Below are 19,283 nucleotides of genomic sequence, written 5' to 3'. Positions count from 1 at the left end.
TTATGTTTTACGATTCTACAAGCGCAAAGCACTCGGGACGTATAATACTTCTCTTCAAGAAATTGGAATTATGGCGCGATAGCGGCTGGAGAAACGAGGTTTCGATAAGACTCCTTCCTCTTTACAAAATGTAAATCCTACCTATAATAAAACTGACCACAGTTTTAGCATTAGGAGCTCCTTCAGGGAATTGTGATTGTGACGCGATGTTGGCAGAAGAACTTCTTCTTACCATCATAAGTCCCTTTTAGAATAAACCTGGCCAAAGAGGAACGTTAGGTGTAGTCTCACCAGGAAATTGTACGATATTGGAATGATGGGAAGAGGTTCGGTATAGTAGAGCAGTGAGCTTGAAACGGATGGGTAAAACTCATGCACAAGCACGGATAGAAGTCAATATTGATACTACCAATATGAAGTGCAGAGTACAGAAAATACCTGGGCAATATCATATTAGATCAAATGTCTCTGGTTACAGTGATGATTCCACACAGAGGTAATAAATGACTGATTTGTGCCATCCTTCAGGGAGCCACATCATGTGTCAGAGTAGCCGGTGAATTATCGGACGCTATCGTGAAGTTGGATGGTTTGAAGCAGGTGCTATACCGATGACTGGCGTGCAGAGAAGTGGCACCATGATTACAAAGTCTCACATGCTCCGAGGTTTTGTGGACTATATCGACATCATTGGTATCAACCGTAGACCGGTGGAAGAGGTCTTTGGGCCTTTCAAGAGGGAAGTTACGTAAATAGGGCTTATCATACACATACCAGAATTAGGTACAAAGTAGCTAGAAGAGAGCATGATAATCCGTCGGATGTTGGTGCTACAGTGGTGATTGATGTGGAATCATTTGTAGTAGGGTAACGGACTTATAAATCGCCCACTTTATTCAAGACTAGTCGATGAGCATGAGCATGAGCTTTGAGCTTTGACGACCGCACACATCGTAGTTGCACCTCCGTGATTGATCTAAGCTAGTGAAGTTGCACAGAGAGCCACACAGATAGCTTTTGGGTTAGAACACCATCCTCAATGAGCAACAGTTCAGTAGCTTCCTCTCTATAAGAATCAAATAATGGCGCCAGCCACGTCCTTACGGTCGTTAGGGAATGTTAGGAGAAGTATTGTTAGTTCGACATACGTTTTCATGAGAACGAGTTCACCTCTGCGTCTCTACGTATGTCACGGGATGGATGTTTTTGTTAGTATGGCAGGGTGAGAGGAAATCTGGATTCATCCTGGTAGGCGATGCGAACAGAGGAGGAAAAACAAAATACAGATATATACTAATATATACAGACGTACACGTACATACATTCACATATATACATATCGCGAACCATTTGTAGTAGTCAATGAATTTATGTGAGTAGTTGATAAATTTATTTGACACATTGGTGACGTGCGACAATGGTTATGGAGCATGGACACTGAAAAAGGCTGATCGGTGGGCATTTGGTGTTTTCGAGCGTAGGATCTTGCGTTCAATCCTTGGTCGCGAACTGGAAAATGGTGTTTAGCACAGACGCATGAACCATGAAGTGTACCAGGCATACAAATCGGCGGAAACAGTCAAGCGGATAAAACACGCCAGGGCATTCAGTTCAGTGGGGTGACGCCTACAGGATCGTTATGACCAAGACTAGAGGTGCGCTAGCCCCGGCCGAACAATCACCAGCGATGCTAGAAACGATCATTCAGGGCCTCTTCCCAAGCCACGAACCAAGTCCCTGGCCTCCGGCTGACGAGCCACCACCTACCGTGAGTGAAGGCAGCCGTGCAGAGGCTGACGATGCGGTAAGGGTGACGGAAGATGAATTGATCGAGATCGCAAACTCCCTGAAGGTAGGCAAGGCTCCGGGACCAGATGGAATCCCAAACTTGGCCATCAAGACGGCCATCAAAGAAGCCCCCGGGTTGTTCAGGGCGGTCATGCAGAAATGCCTTGACGACTGCCTCTTCCCGGACGTGTGGAAGCGCCAGAGGCTGGTGCTGTTGCCGAAGGTTGGGAAACCACCAGGTGACCCATCGGCATACAGACCAATCTGCCTGCTGGACACGGCGGGCAAGGTGCTTGAGAGGGTAATCCTCAATAGACTGGTGAAATATACAGAAAGTGAGAACGGTCTATCAAGCAACCAGTTCGGTTTTCGGAAAGGTAGGTCCACGGTGGATGCAATTCTCTCCGTCACCAGAACGGCTGAGGTTGCAATCCAACGCAAAAGGAGGGGCATTCGTTACTGCGCGATCGTCACGCTTGACGTGAAGAACGCGTTTAACAGTGCCAGCTGGGACTCCATAGCCTTAGCGCTACAGAGTCTCAGAGTGCCAACGCCGCTGTACAAGATTCTGGGCAACTACTTTCAGAATCGAGTGCTAGTGTATAACACAAACGAGGGTCAGAAAAGCGTTCCGGTTACCGCAGGTGTACCGCAAGGTTCCATCCTGGGTCCGGTACTGTGGAACGCTATGTATGACGGCGTGTTAAAACTAACACTCCCTCCAGCGGTGGTGATCGTGGGCTTCGCCGATGACATAACTCTTGAGGTCTATGGCGAGTCTATTAGAGAGGTAGAGTTAAAGGCCGCGCTATCAATACGCGTAGTGGAAGACTGGATGCACTCCAGGAAACTGGAGCTAGCGCACCATAAGACTGAAGTTATTGTTGTAAATAACAGAAAGTCTGAGCAGGAGGCATCGATTAGTGCCGGTACATGCACTATCGCCTCAAAACGCTCGTTGAAGCTTCTGGGGGTTATGATCGACGACAAGCTCACGTTCGGGAGCCACGTCGATTATACCTGCAAGAAAGCTTCCATGGCTGTGGCAGCGCTGTCTCGCTTGATGGCAAACAGCTCGGCGGTTCGTAGCAGCAGGCGCAAAGTCCTTGCTAGCGTGACCACGTCCATACTCAGGTATGGAGGACCAGTGTGGTCCAAGGTATTGAGTACCTCGTGCCATCGCGGCAAACTCGAGAGTACGTACAGGTTAATGTGCCTAAGGGTCGCGTGCGCATACCGAACAGTGTCGTACGAGGCGGTTTGCGTTCTGGCTGGCATGATGCCCATCAGCATCATCGTCAAAGAGGATATAGAGTGCTTCGACCAACGCGACACGAGGGGTATTCGCAACACCATACGGTCACCCTCAATGCCCAGGTGGCAGCGGGAGTGGTCCAACACTACAAAAGGTAGATGGACACACCGACTCATTCCAGAGTTAGCAGGCTGGATTAATAGGCACCATGGGGAAGTAACCTTCCATCTGACACAGATCCTGTCAGGCCATGGCTGCTTTAGGCAGTACCTGCATAGGTTCGAGTACGCCGAGTCCCCTATGTGCCCCGCTTGTACGGGTGCGGAAGAAAGCGCAGAGCATGTGTTCTTCACATGTCCGCGCTTCGAGCGGGTACGGTACGAAATGCTGGCAATAAGTGGGATGGACACCACGCCAGAGAATATAGTGCGTAGGATGTGCGAAAATAGGGAAATCTGGGATGCGGTCATCACGGCAGCATCACAGATCGTTAGTATTTTGCAGGGCACCAATCGACGGGAAACCATCGACGTGCCCCAGTTAGTTAACGGTTAACTAACTGGCCTGTATAGGCTGCTCTGCTACCCATAGAGGTAAGTGCGAAAAGCACGACGGGCCCTCTCCCTGATGTAATGCCTAACGGCGGTCCCGGGGAGACCAAGGGCTTTAGCTGTTCAGCTTAGGTTGCTCAGCATGGGTAAAAGCAGGGCATTCAGTTCAGCTTTGGATCGATAATCGGTCTGTCGTAAAGTAAGTATTTGGTAAATGGGGGAGCTGCGTAGCCGCCAGGTTACAAAGTTCGCTTTGTCAAGCGGATGGTCGTGGGTTCGAATCTTAACAGAACTAGGCCACTTGATTTCAGAAAAGATTGAACATGGATTGATTCTCAGGCTTCCCCACCAGTTCTTCCTTTACGCTGAAATGTACAATACCTTTGCATGACTTCCTCTCAAAAAAAAAAAATCCCTCTTATCGATAAAACTGATCAGAAGGACGCACGACGAAACTTCTCCAGGGAATTATAATTGGCGATATTTGGCAGTAAGAACGACGTCCGATGATACACTCAAAATATTTTTTACGTTATTGTTACGTGAAATTTCCTGTACTTATTCATTTTTTGTCATTCTGCATGATTTATGTGACAAACATAACATCTAAGTGAAAATCACATGCATACTATGTTTTATCAAGTAGCATCTACGTCAACTTGGCAACGTCAAACAGAGTGAAGTATAAGGCAATCCACGAGACAGTTGCGATCAGCTGATTTCAGTCTGTTTTCAACTTATGACAGCTTTATGTATGTTCGATCGGTCTCAACTTGGGTGCAATCCGGATCCAGAAGCGTGAAAAACAAATGTTATCTGATCGGTAGCTCTAGTATCGCGAGTGTCAATCCTAAATACAACAATATAAAATCACTTTTGATATTATTTCCGACATTGAAAGATTTCGGTTTTGGCCGTGTTTTGATTTTACAGCTTGAAAAACAGCAACATTAACAAACGTACAAGCAAAAAAACGTCACCCGTGGATTGCCTTATCGCGTGAACTCTCCGTGCGAAAATACACAGAAATCAAAATGGCGAAGCTGTAGTCTGATGTTGTCTTTGAACATGAAAGGAATTCCTCTATGACTTCCCAATAAGTGAGCTTTAGAAAAGCCATAAGAATCCGGTAACGAGATTTCACACAGATTTGTTGAAATACCTGAAAATAAACAGTGATTAATATTAATTTATATTCGCGCACTAACGCCATACCTGTGAGGTTATCACTACATACGGTGTTATGAACAGATACGCAAAGAGTGAGGTCGAAAACTCCAAGTGAACCGTCAAATCGGGGCTCCAAGTGTGCAAAGTAAACAAACACATGCGTGTTACTTTTCGTACAGAATGCGTGTTGCGATCAGTTCAAATTCTGTGAATCACCTGCAATTATGGTTCCAACGAAAAATGTGTTCGTCATGCTCATGTTATGAGTGATGCATTGGAAATTATTATAATTGTATGAACAAGCACCTCAACTCAGTAATATATCCTTACAAAGTTTCGAAATTTCATTACACCTTCTAGTGTGTATGAAAAGTCATGCGAAAATAAATGTGGTTGCCAGAATTGTTTAAAATAAATTATTAGCAAAGGGTTGTCATATTTACTGCTTTTCTTTTTGCGTATCTCTTTATAACACAGTCTCTAGTTAGCACAACAACACTGTTTTGGTAAACAATTCTCTTTCCAGTCGTTCCACCAATAGCAATAGAGCAGAATCAACTGTGACAGAACAACCATGTTGTCAGATAGATTCATTTGTTATGTTCTACTTAGTTGCGCTGGCAGTGCAACCAGTTTAGCAGATACATAGATAATTGTTAAGTAGTTTATATACCGCTATTTGACTAAGTCCAATTATACTGACTATCGATAAGTAATAGAAATATATTTATCGTTTTCCAAACAGTAATCAAGTGGTTTAACTTAAATTACTATATTAGTGGTTAACTAATATACCAGGAATCAACGAAGTTCAACAAGATTCAGTTCAAATTGCGAGGAACTTCCTGAACATGAACAGTTGCGATATCGCCAGCGAATGTCGCAATATCATTTTGCCATTTTGTATGTCGTTTAACTCATTTACTTATCAAGCAACATATTTGGATTATTTCTGAAAACTATTCCTAGTCTCTCATGAGTTTGGGAAACAACAATTGAAAATTATACGTTGTATGAAACGTAGAACCTATCAGACAATCAAATGCTTTTCACTTTACCGGTACAGTCGTCGTTCGATAACTGCAACATGTTTACATTGCAGTTATCGAATGCCGTTCGATAACTGCAACACTTGACACATGCCAAAATTTAGAGGGGGGTCCGTCACTACCACTTCTGTTTTCAATGATGTCGATATATATATTTTTTTAATGAAATAGTAGCAAAAAAACTAAAATAGACAAGCTACAGTCGTCTTTCACTAACTGCAACATGTTTACATTGCAGTTATCGAATGCCGCTCGATAACTGCAACACTTGACACATGCCAAAATTTGGAGGGGGGTCCGTCACTGCCATTTTTGTTTTCAATTTTTCAATAATGTCGCAATGTATTTTTATGGAATAGTGGCAAAAAATAGCGGAAAACTAAAATAGGCAAGCTTTTTGATTAATCAATTTGATAGTCATATTTCCGCATCATTATTTATTGCGTTTTAGTAACTACTTTACATAACCAATATGTAGGCGAAGATAAAGTTCGGAAAGCTCGGAACCGGTAACATAACGCAAGTAAAAGCAACATCAATGTCAGCAGGATCCGTGACACCTGTCAGTTCCTAAAATGTTCTATTTAACGCTAGGTCACAAAATATTGTTTGTGATCTACTATTCACTGCCTCACTGAGTAGGGAAAGCTAGCCAAACAATGCACAAGGATTTTTTTTCTCTTATAATAACTACGGGAAGTGAACCACATAACATGGTGATTTTGCTTCATTGATTAGTAGTGGAGATCTATAATCTCCCATTTAGAATGAAGAGACAACAAGTAAACGAAATCGAAAAAATCGAGAAAAATGAAAAAGTCCTTCTGAAATGTTACTAGAGATTCAACAATTTTCATTTTCGAATGCATTTAGAATCCCCCCGCGAGATTTGTCACTTCAATGTCAAATATGACTTTGACTTTAGATTTGACGGATTGCGGTCCGAAAACTGCAATTTTGTTGCAGTTATCGGTCTTGCAGTTAAAAAGCGTTGCAGTTAAAAGACTTGCAGTTAAAAGACTTGCAGTTATCGAACGGCGACTGTATAAGATTTACATCATTTCAGGTAGTTTGTACCCTCCGGTTGGATAGATTCTGTTGTCCGTGTAGGTCTGTTCGCTGTTGTTAAAGTTCGATTTCGACCACTAGGTGTCCCTCGGCGTTTGAACGTTACGACCGTTACGAAACTTTTTGACAGTCCATATTAAATGTCAGGTTTTAATCGGCTGTCAAAGTTTTTTTTATGTGTTCTCAGTGCGAGCATAAAAACCATATAAACAGACAAAAAATCCATGAACTCAGCTACAACATCTCGAAGCTGAGACGTGCGGGCTTCACACAAAGCTAGAAATTTTCTCAGTGCGAAAAGTGCTGAAGAAAACATAACATGGTGCAGCATCGGTCAGAGCATTTTACCGTTTGGTAGTAGTAGCATATACATAGCACAGCATATATGTATTAACGAAAAAGTAGTACATTTTTTTCCTTTCGTCGAAATTAAAGTGGCTGTCGTTTGCTTTTGGCTTTAAGTGTATTTTAAACGCTGTGGTTTCGCACTTTGTGTAACGCGATTTTGTCTCTAGAGCGTGCTGTTGAAGATGCTGAGAAAAACATTACAAGTGGAAGTACATTAATAAAGAACCGAATCGTTAAGTAACAGAAAGGCGTCGTAAACATAGAAACTAATTTTACGACGGGCTGAGAAGTTTTTTTTATTAGAGATATCAAATGGTATTCTTGTGAAATAGTTACAATGCAACTAGTCTGCATCCTAGTGGCAATGAAAAATTGCATCTGAAATGGTAGGGGCACTGTCTCATTGAAAGAGTTCGGCACAAAAAGTCTGAACTGAAGGTCATTTGCGGAAAATGGAATCTGACGATCCATAAACGTGACGGTATCGCAGTTTATCGTTGTGACGAGTAACTCACAGGATATATTTATCCATTATGCGTGAAAGTACCAAGTGTTAGCAAGTATCATTTCCAGCAATTTGTGTGTATTCCTATGCTCTCACAGTCCGCTAACAAAGTCGTGCAGCGGGAGGGCAGGCGTGGTTTGTTGATTGGATAATGAAGTAAGCGCATTCGAGTCGCCAAAAACGACTGGATCAATACAACTCACACACCGAACATATCCATGGAACATATTGAATTTTGAGATAAATCTCATTACTCCTGTAGACATTGTGCCGTAATAGTTTTAGTTTTCATTGTCGCAAAGGCAGATACAAGCAGCCCAAATGAAAAAAGTAATGATTCCTTCATTGGATATGAAAAAGAGTATTTCGGTTAAAGTAGATAGTGATCTGACATTATTACTATCGAGTGGAGTGTACGAAATAAAAAAAATGGAGCCTCGCAGGCGGCTCCGGCCCATTGTGATTATCTGCTTGTTCCTCACCATAGCCGGCATCATAGGGTTCGGATATTTCTGCCCAGACCAGGTATGTTGTACTTAGTACGCTGCCGTTCCAAGCATAGTTGTCCCAGTGTGTAGAATATGGAACTACTAAGATTGGAACGGCAGTACGCCTGTACTATCAACACTTAGTTTTTTTTTTTTTCATGTGGCAGTTGGAAAAAAACAATCTGCTTACAGTTTTAGATAAAAGATAGATTTTGGTTATCTTAATTTGTTTGTTATGTTCATTGTGGACTCTCAGTGTGGATTTTTCTCACACTGAAATGTTGCAGATGTGCAACAGTTGTGACATATACATAGTTGAGAAACTCTAATGGTCAGTGTCAAATTTCCATTTTTCTCTTATGTTTATTTTGGATTAAATGGGATTGTGAAGTGAAGAAAAAAGGTAAAGGGGTTACACATGTACGCGTTTGACAAAAAATACTCTTCATTAAACATCTTACAAGTTATAATTAATTACTGTCAAATGTTTATTCAATGAAACAACCAAGGTACTGATATTATAATGTTTTTTTTTTAATATAGTGAAAAGTTAAGAAAAAATTGCATAAACTGTAAATTCCTTCAGATTTTCAATAAAATGTTGACTTGTCATAAATTGTTTCATGTAAACATAAAGTCTCAACACAAAATAATATTTGAATACATATTTGAATAGAATTATTATAAATTTTTAACAAAAATCGTCGCAATCCTCATCCTGTTATAGTCAACAAAATTGCAAATTAGTTAGTTACAAGATTATTCTCCTTTTTTGACAACTAGGTTGCAATCCTTACAAATGATAAGCCACAGTTGAAAAGGTAAACAAATCTTAATTCCAGTTACACATCTTTACTATTCTTGTGATGTCACCATTTGTGATTGGCCACACAATATATAGGCGTCACTGAATATAAGCGTCTTAATAAAAGTCATCTAATGGGTGTAGCTATAAAAATTCATTAATAAAAATGATAAATTTTTTTATAAAAGAAGAAGATATCAGTACGTTTCACAATCGAAAAATTTCTTTTCAAATCGTCTGTGAAAAGTATGTAACTTCCACATGAAATATATGTAACTTTCACCAACAGCTCTGCGAAATTTTTAATCATTTGTGCATCTACGCCAAAAGTGAAAAAATGACACGGTGCATCTGATACGTATTGAACACAAATCTCCAAAAAAAGGTGAAATCCAGTATGTTTGTATAGTCATTCCGTTCCTACAAGTGAAATAAACAAATTTCAACTCCCAGGCTCAACTATTGTCGACTATATTTGAAGAATCATTTAAATTTCTTCACCAAAAGTGCTTGTGTTTTATAAAATATACAAATATTACATTACCATTCGCTTCAAAATGTTCAACTGTTCTGTACTCTGATAAAAGAGCCACAGCAAAACGACCCTAACCATCCGATTTGCTTCGTTTCCCGTTTTTACTCCGCAGGTGTGTGCCCTGTCACGGCGGGAAGTGATCAGCAACCAGGATCTGATGGCTGGCTTCACTCATGACAATCTGGGTAAACCGGTGCAGCAGAATCTTCTGTCGAATCCTGGACTCAGCTATGAGGAAGTACTGAACGATGATTTCCAGTTCGACATGAACGCGCACGACGTGATGGTTTTTCTGCACATTCAGAAAACAGGTGGCACATCCTTCGGCAAACATCTGGTGCGCGACTTAGACTTGAAGGTGAGTGAACGAAAACTTATTGGTTAATTGGTACTAAATTTAGCTGTGAATCATTGCTTGCTTCCCCTTGTTATTGATTTTGCTGTTAGTCCTGTATAGGGACATTGAGAATAGTTGAAGTTGCATGACAGTGAACTATCACTGGTAAAAGTTTGAGATAAGCCCCCACCAGTGTTCTTAGATTTTGTCCGGATGCGAATCCAGTTTACTCCACTGTATCTTGCCAGAAATTTAATGGATTATTTTATTTTTACGTTGACACATCACAACATTTCATTTTATTAGATTACCCCACAGTGCGTTGGTGGTCCAATTAATGCTGGTAAATATATTGAATGCTATCTGAATCATGTACACTTGTTTTCTTTTTGATAGCTAATCGCTACTATTCTCTGTATCGATTCGTTGAATTCCTCTGAGACTGATAGCCAGTGCTAGTTAGTGCCGCGCATCATCAGCAGTTCATGTTAGATAAAAAACACGCGCGTTTCGGCAGTTGAAACCATCTGTAATTGTCGCTCTGGGGTTTATTTATAACTAAGTCACATCGACGCCTTCCCGATGACTTCAGATCGTTTTACCTTTCTCCTAGAAAGGTAAAGCAATCACTGTGAAATCACTGACTTAAAATATCATTAATGAAAATGTGAAATTAGCGAAATTCCAATATTTTAGAGATTTCATGACGAAAGAAACGCGATCCCAGAACATAAAAATAATATGTTTCAGCTAATGTATATTGTTGTGTCGATAAAAAATTTACGATGTATTTTGCGGTGAGAACAGCAAACGGACAATGTTTTTTTATTGTAACCATAAAAAACACGATATTTTTACTGTAAGCTCGTAAACGATTGTTGTCATTACCATGTTTTAACAACGTTTTTTGTTGTTGAATCTACAACCGACAATAATTTTACCATGAAAAACATTGTCAGTGACTTCTAAATGTATGGGAATAATGCCTGAAAAAATACTGTTAAGATACATAACGACCCCCCTTTTTCATGGTAAAAATGGCAAAAACGATGTTTTTTATTGTTCTGGACAATGATATTCAATGTAAAATTGATGTATTTACAATGAAAAACATAGTTAAATTATGGTGTAACTATGTATAATTACAGCAACTGTTTTTTAATGTTATTTTTTTTCGAGCCCACCGTCCAAATCCGGCCCTGATCATGACAACAAAAAATAACATATTCTAGCATGGATGGAATTACACGTATCCAGTGAAATACACGTGTCTGTCTTCAATTAAATCTTGCCATCAGTAATGCATTTGATGAATGCAATGCAAAAACTGTACTTGAAGTAGAGTCTTGTCTGAAGAACTTCTAAAAATACGCAAAAACTGAACTAAAATCTGATAATTTTCCCTTTATAATCTTGACGAAAGTGGCGGGAAAGACTCGGAAAGGATTTGCAAAATTCTTTCAAGAAATGTACGCAACAATTTCCGAACAAGATCGCAACTGCGATTATTTTGCATTTTATTTGGAATTCGAGGGATATTGGATATTTTGCAGGCTTTGAATAAGTTGGATGTCTAAACAGATCGTGAACTTGCTGGAATCCCTCCAGTATTTATGAATAATCTTGCAACGAAACCTACTGCTCCATTGCTTTGGCTCTTCAAAATGTCACTGTAATATGGATACTGGAAAAAATGGAAAAGCTAATTTCTTGTGCGTATTCTCAAATCTGGCCGGAAATTTGACGTGTGTAATTATCATGGAATAGCCATAATTTCTTGCATCCCAAACTATTTGAAGCAATTGTAAACGAAAAACTATTCCTCCCAATCAACAACCGAATAACTGGTTTTTCATGGGTCATTCAACATCGACCAATTTACTTGAAATTAGGCATTTGATCGCTTCGGCATACCAATGCTACTCTTCAAATTTCAAAACAATGGGCTCGAGCCAGGGCTTTGGAAATGACTTGAATTACAGTAAAGTCTTTTTTTTACACTTTTTTTTTTTACACGGTTTCATTTTACACGATTCTTTTTTACGACGATTTTCCAAATAACACGATTTTTTTTTACGTCGTTTTCCCAAATAACGCGATTTTTTTTACACGGTTTTTTTTTTGCACGATTTTTCGTCTTCGCGTAAAATTGTTACAGTAAGTAGCAGTAACGGTAACAAACTATAATAGGCTGTTTTTTACAAAGTTTCATTTTTACACGGTTTTTGTTTTACAAGAATTTTTTACGACGTTTTTCCAAATAACACGGTTTTTTTACGACGTTTTTCCAAATAACGCGGTTTTTTTTACACGATTTTTTTTGCACGGTACGTAGAATCGTATAAAAAGAACTTTACTGTATATTCAATCAACCGCCAACAAATAGTTAAATTCAACGGACAAGATTCAAATTTGATTCTGGTCACGGAGTTTTCAAGAAACAAAAGATTCACGGATTACCTCGCAAAAATATTGCCGACAGTTGCCTTTGCTATTCATCTGCAGAGGGTGAAAATTAACAAAGAGCACTGTCTACAACACGATCATTTGCTTTTTTGGAGAAGAAAGTTTCTGCATTGAACAAGATTCAGCGCCAGCGCACAAGGCATGGGTTGTTCGGAAGTGGTGCAATGCAAATTTACCGTGTTATATCAGCCCGTATCCTCCCCGATTTAAATCCATTGGACCTTAGCATTTGAGGATATATGCTAGGAAAGCTTGGTGTAGTAAAACGCTTGACTTTGGACATTTTAAAGTATCGGTTGTTGAAAATCTGGGATGAAATGCCGATCGAATTCGTGCATGCGGCTTGTGATAATTTTGAGAAGCGTTTGTGAGCCGTAGTCAAATGCAAAGCCTTTAATTTTTATAGCATAAATAAAGTGTATTACGTTCACGGTGATACCCTGTATATATAGCCTTTTTGAGATTGCATTGTATGGTCACCCTTTACAATCGCATACGAATACAGAATATGGCTCTGTGGTTAGCAATGTCGGTCGGCTAGCTCTCTCACTCGGTTGTGATATCGGGTTCGATTTCCGATCGAGTCGAGGATCTTTTCGAGGTGGAAATTTTCTCGACTCAGCACTGGGGCACGGTGTATCGTTGTACTTATGTGCCAAAAACAATATCGATAACGAATTCTCTCAACTAATCTAGTTGGTCGAGACCGCTATGAGCCCCCAGGCTAAGCGTGTGATCAGGGGCGACTCGTCCATGGGTGCAACCTGTGCATTGCACATGGAGGCGTCAAACCAAAATTGTATAAAATATTGTAAAAACTCATTGAAAGCTGGATGTTTCATCTTTTATTTTACAACAGCAACAAGGAGAATAAATTGCGTTATTTCGCGGACATTATTGTCATTACTTCCTCGAATAGTAATTTTATGAATTCGACGTCATTCTGTGCCGAACACGCATCAGTACTGGACGTGTTTGGTGATCGGTCCGATAGAGTATAAAACAAAAGACGTGTGAACAAGTGTTGGCATTGTTTGCCTGGTCGAGTGAAATAAATCCGGGTTCAAGGTCGTTCCTTTGTGCAACTGTTTCGCATCGTGACTGCCAGCTGGTGCGTAAGCCGATTTGGCTGCTGGCTGGATTGTGCTACAGCAGTGGACGAGACACAAACGAGGAAAAAGAAGAAGCCATCAGTGTCAGCGAGTCGTATCGCTGTGTGGAGTGATCTCACACCTGGCTCGCTGCTGGTGGCTGTTTGGTGCTGCTGTATTGGTGCTGCTGGCTGTAACGGCTGCTACTTCGAACGATCGGACAACCAACCTTACTGGAAGGGAGAAATAAAAAGGTACGTGTTCTTGTCAGCGCTAGTGCGCTAAACATAGCGCGATGGATGTAGATCCCTCGCCTCCCGCGCCACCATCCCCGAACCCCTCTGACCCTGACCCTTCTGTTACCCCCTCCCCTGTTCATTCTTCAGTCCCCCCTCGCCCCAGGCTTTACCCAGACGGAGCCCAGGGCAGCTATACTGTTTATTTTCGGCCAAAGGCAGGACCGAAATCGAAAAAGTTGAACCTCTTGCAGATTTCTAAAGACCTGACGAAGGAGTACAAGGGCGTGACCGAAATTTCCAAGGTCCGGCCTAACAAGCTCCGTGTCGTGGTCGGTAACCTGAAAGAGGCCAACGATATAGCTTGCTCTGAGCTCTTCACACGCGAGTATCGCGTTTACATACCCGCACGAGACGTGGAGATCGACGGTGTCATAACCGATTCGAGTCTGTCCGTCGAGTGTATACTGCAAAGTGCCAAAGGGTGCTTTAAGAACAAAACGTGTCCCGAAGTAAAGGTGCTCGACTGCAAGCAATTGCGGTCAGCATCGATCATCGGTGGCAAAACAGTATACACTCCGTCAGACTCGTTTCGAGTTACGTTCGCCGGGTCTGCACTACCAAGCCACGTCTCGATCCACCGGGTTCGTCTCCCTGTGAGGCTCTAGGTGCCCCGCGTCATGAACTGCCTGAATTGCAAGCAGTTAGGCCATACAGCCGCCTACTGCTGCAATAAGGCACGTTGTGGCAAGTGTGGGGAGTCTCATGCGGAAGATTCTTGCAGTGTTAACGCTGAAAAGTGTATTCACTGCGGAGAAAATCTGCATGAGCTCTCGACATGTGCGGTGTACATGCAGCGCAGGGATAAAATAAAACGGTCTCTCAAAGCGCGTTCAAAGCGTTCCTACGCTGACATGCTGAAGAAGACCGTTACCACTTCTCCCGTTACTTCGAACCCCTTCGATCTGTTGCCCTCTGAGGAAACCGATTCTGACGATTCACCAGCGGGAGCATCTTACGCCAATCCTGGGGAGTCTAGAAAGAGGAAAAGTGTTTCCTCTCCTAAACTTCCCAGAAAAGGTCCTAAGATTTCTCAAAGTGAAATGAAGGTTACAAACAAACCAAACAGTGCTGCGGAAAAACCGAAGCAAACTCCTCCTGGGCTGGCAAATTTAAAGTCCCAGAAGGAGTTCCCAGCACTGCCAGGAACATCTAAAACCCCAGTTGCTCCTTTTACACTCCCAGTTGATGAAACAAACTCTGGATTAGTGAAATTTTCTGACATTGTGGACTGGATTTTTGAAACTTTCAATGTACCCGATCCAATTAAAATTTTTCTTACAGCATTCCTCCCAACAGTTAGATCATTTTTGAAGCAGTTGACTGCCCAATGGCCTCTCCTTGCAGCGATTGTATCCTTCGATGCCTAATTCAACTGCGTATATGAAGGATTCTATCTCTGTCTTACAGTGGAATTGTAGAAGTATTTTACCAAAAATTGATTCGTTTAAAGTTTTGATAAATAAAAACAAATGCGATGCATTTTCCCTTTGTGAAACTTGGCTTACTTCAAATATTGATCTCAACTTCCATGATTTTAATATTATTCGCCTTGATCGAGACACCCCATATGGAGGAGTACTTTTAGGGATTAAAAAGTGCTTTTCTTTCTATCGTATTAACCTCCCCTCGATTCCAGGCATCGAAGTTGTCGCATGTCAAATGACAATACAAGGTAAAGAGCTTTGTATTGCCTCAATATATATTCCCCCCAGAGCACAGGTTGGGCAACGGCTGCTCTTTGATTTAATAGAACTTCTTCCCTCGCCACGTTTGATTTTGGGAGACTTCAACTCTCATGGCGTGGCTTGGGGTTCCCCATACAATGATAACCGCTCCTCTTTAATCTATAACCTTTGCGATGACTTCGACATGACTATTTTAAACAACGGTGAAATGACACGTATCCCGAAACCTCCAGCGCGCCCAAGCGCTTTGGATCTATCCTTATGTTCGACGTCGCTACGGTTGGATTGCACATGGAAGGTAATCCTCGATCCTCACGGTAGCGACCATCTGCCTATTATTACTTCAATTACTAACGGGTCAACTCGCATGCGACCAATTGACATTCCGTATGACCTCACACGAAATGTCGATTGGAAGTTATACGAGGAAATGATTTCAAAAGCGGTCGAGTCGATTCAACATCAATCACCACTTGAAGAATACAACCTCCTCGCGGGCTTGATTCTCGACGCCGCGTTGCAAGCCCAAACGAAGAAATATCCCGGCGTAACGATCAAAGAACGGCCTCCCACTCCGTGGTGGGACCAAGAGTGCTCCGATGTCTACACGCAAAGATCCGACGCGTTTAAGGCCTACCAGACGGGAGGTATACCTGGCGACTATTTACGGTATTCGGAGCTTGATACCAAGCTTAAAAGCTTGGCTAAAGCAAAGAAACGTGGATATTGGCGTCGGTTCGTGAACGAGACGTCGAGGGAGACATCGATGAGCACTCTTTGGAACACAGCCCGAAGAATGCGGAATCGCGTAACGGTCAACGAAAGCGAGGAGTCTTCAAGTCGGTGGATATTTGATTTTGCCAGGAAAGTATGTCCGGACTCTGTTCCTGAGCAAAATATTGTTCGCGATGCGTCTCCGGGCCACGACGCGATAGAATCACCTTTTACGATGGCAGAACTTTCAGTTGCCCTCCTGTCCTGTAACAATAACGCGCCTGGATTAGATAGAATCAAATTCAACTTGTTGAAGAATCTACCCGGCAATGCCAAGAGGCGCTTGTTGAACTTGTTCAATAAGTTCCTGGAGCAAAACATTGTACCGCAGGATTGGAGGCAAGTGAAGGTGATCGCCATCCAAAAACCAGGGAAACCAGCTTCTAATCACAACTCTTATAGGCCGATTGCAATGCTATCCTGTATCCGGAAATTGATGGAAAAAATGATACTCCGTCGTTTAGACCACTGGGTCGAATCAAATGGTCTACTATCAGAAACTCAATTTGGCTTCCGCCGTGCCAAAGGGACGAATGATTGTCTTGCGTTGCTTTCAACAGATATTCAGCTGGCGTATGCTCGTAAAGAACAAATGGCGTCTGCGTTCTTGGACATTAAGGGGGCTTTTGATTCCGTTTCTATTGACATTCTTTCGGGTAAACTTCACCGACAAGGATTTTCTCCAATTTTGAACAATTTTTTGCACAACTTGTTGTCCGAAAAGCACATGCATTTTACGCATGGCGATTTGGCAACTTTTCGCATTAGCTACATGGGTCTTCCCCAGGGCTCATGTTTAAGCCCCCTTCTTTACAACTTTTATGTAAATGACATCGACGAATGTCTGGCAAATTCATGCACGATAAGACAACTTGCAGACGACAGTGTAATCTCTGTTACAGGAGCCAAAGCTGCCGATTTGCAAGGACCATTGCAAGATACCTTGGACAATTTGTCTGCTTGGGCTTTACAGCTAGGTATCGAATTCTCTCCGGAGAAGACTGAGATAGTAGTTTTTTCTAGGAAGCATGAACCTGCTCAGCTTCAAACACAATTAATGGGTAAAACGATTTCTCAGGTTTTGGTACACAAATATCTTGGTGTCTGGTTCGACTCTAAAGGCACCTGGGGTTGTCACGTGAGGTATCTGTTTAAAAAATGTCAACAAAGAGTGAATTTTCTTCGTACAATAACCGGACAATGGTGGGGAGCCCATCCAGGAGACCTTATAAGGCTTTACCAAACAACGATATTGTCTGTTATTGAATACGGGTGTTTCTGCTTCCGCTCCGCAGCAAACACACATTTGATCAAACTGGAGCGAATACAATATCGTTGTTTGCGTATCGCCTTAGGTTGCATGCAGTCGACCCATACGATGAGTTTGGAGGTTTTAGCTGGAGTACTACCATTGAAAAACCGCTTCTGGAGCCTGTCTTCTCGTATTCTAATCAAATGTGAGGTCTTGAACCGTCCCGTGATTGAAAATTTTGAAAGGTTAATCGAACTTAATTCTCAAACCCGTTTTATGACATTGTATTTCAATCACATGTCCCAAAATATTAACCCTTCTTCGAATATTCCAAATCGTGTCGACTTATCAAATACTTCTGATTCTACTGTGTTTTTCGATACATCCATGATAGAAGAAACTCGTGGAATCCCGGATCATTTACGCGTGCAGCAGATCCCTAAAATTTTTTCCAATAAATATCGAAACATCAACTGCGACAATATGTACTACACTGACGGATCACTTCTTGATGGGTCCACTGGCTTCGGTATCTTCAATAACAATTTAACCGTCTCCCATAAGCTCGAAAATCCTGCTTCTGTTTACGTCGCAGAATTAGCTGCAATTCAGTACACCCTAGGGATTATCGAAAAAATGCCCACGGACCATTATTTCATCTTTACGGACAGTCTCAGTTCCATTGAGGCTCTCCGATCGATGAAAGATGTTAAGCACTCTCCGTATTTCCTGGGGAAAATACGGGAACATCTGAGTGCTTTATCCGAAAAATCTACTCAGATTACCTTAGCGTGGGTCCCTTCTCACTGCTCGATACCGGGTAATGAGAAAGCGGACTCTTTGGCTAAGGTGGGCGCAACAAACGGTGATATTTATGAAAGACCAATTGCCTTTAATGAATTTTTCGCACTTGTACGTCAGAATACGATCATCAGTTGGCAAAATGCTTGGACCAGAGGGGAATTGGGAAGGTGGTTACATTCCATAATCCCCAAAGTATCGACGAACCCGTGGTTCAAGGGGTTGGATGTAGGTCGGGATTTCATTTGCGTGATGTCCCGGCTTATGTCCAATCACTATAGATTTGACGCGCTCCTCCGTCGTGTTGGGCTCGGGGAAAGTGGTATCTGTGCCTGTGGTGAAGGTTATCACGACATAGAGCATGTGGTTTGGTCATGCCCTGTACACCGTGACGCCAGGTCTAAATTAATAGCTTCCCTGCAGGCCGAGGGTAGACAGCCGGCTGTTCCTGTTCGTGATGTCTTGGCGAGCCGTGACCTATCCTACATGTCCCTTATATACGTTTTCCTGAAATCCATCCACGCCCCAGTCTAGTCCCGTTCCCCTCCGTCTACACCCAACAAAACGACAAGAACACGTTTGAACCTTAAGCACAAAACCAGCAACCAGACCCCGCACAACAGAACCAGGACCCAAGGACTACGAGCCTCTGTCCCAACTCACGACATCGTGGCTCAGCAGAACGAATCCATACATGCCATTCGACGATTATCAGACGACCATTGAACAACAAAACACTGATTGGAAATCCCATGCTAGTTTTAAGTTAGACTTAATTTCAGCTCGTAGTCGGCAGCGAGGATAAAAAATTTGCTTTAGTTTTTAAGTCATCAGATATAATTGGCGCCGTTAAACATTAAATTGTATTTGTGCCGTGTCAAATAAATGTTATGTGAAGAAAAAAAAAAATAGTAATTTTATGAATTTGATATTGAACTGGTAAGTTTCAAAGCCATGAGTCGCCCCTGCGTGTGATATTGTTTTGTTGTACAGAAGAGAATCAGTACAAAAGCAAT

General features: G+C 41.9%; 1 protein-coding gene across 1 annotated transcript in view; it reads left to right on the top strand.

Annotated features, from left to right (window-relative positions):
* Positions 1-7,088: 7,088 nt before the first annotated feature.
* LOC129726853 (heparan-sulfate 6-O-sulfotransferase 1) overlaps positions 7,089-19,283 on the top strand; it is a 75,234-nt gene continuing 63,039 nt past the window's right edge. The window contains exons 1-2 of the mRNA XM_055684009.1: positions 7,089-8,259; positions 9,675-9,920. Coding sequence (XP_055539984.1) covers positions 8,056-8,259; positions 9,675-9,920 — 450 coding nt within the window. The 5' untranslated portion in view covers positions 7,089-8,055. The remainder of the gene's footprint in view (positions 8,260-9,674; positions 9,921-19,283) is intronic.

Source organism: Wyeomyia smithii, chromosome 3, assembly GCF_029784165.1.
Source record: "Wyeomyia smithii strain HCP4-BCI-WySm-NY-G18 chromosome 3, ASM2978416v1, whole genome shotgun sequence".
Classification (NCBI taxonomy): Eukaryota; Metazoa; Arthropoda; class Insecta; order Diptera; family Culicidae; genus Wyeomyia; species Wyeomyia smithii.
The sequence above is the reverse complement of the archived record's forward strand: the minus strand, read 5'-3'. Positions and strand labels throughout refer to the sequence as shown.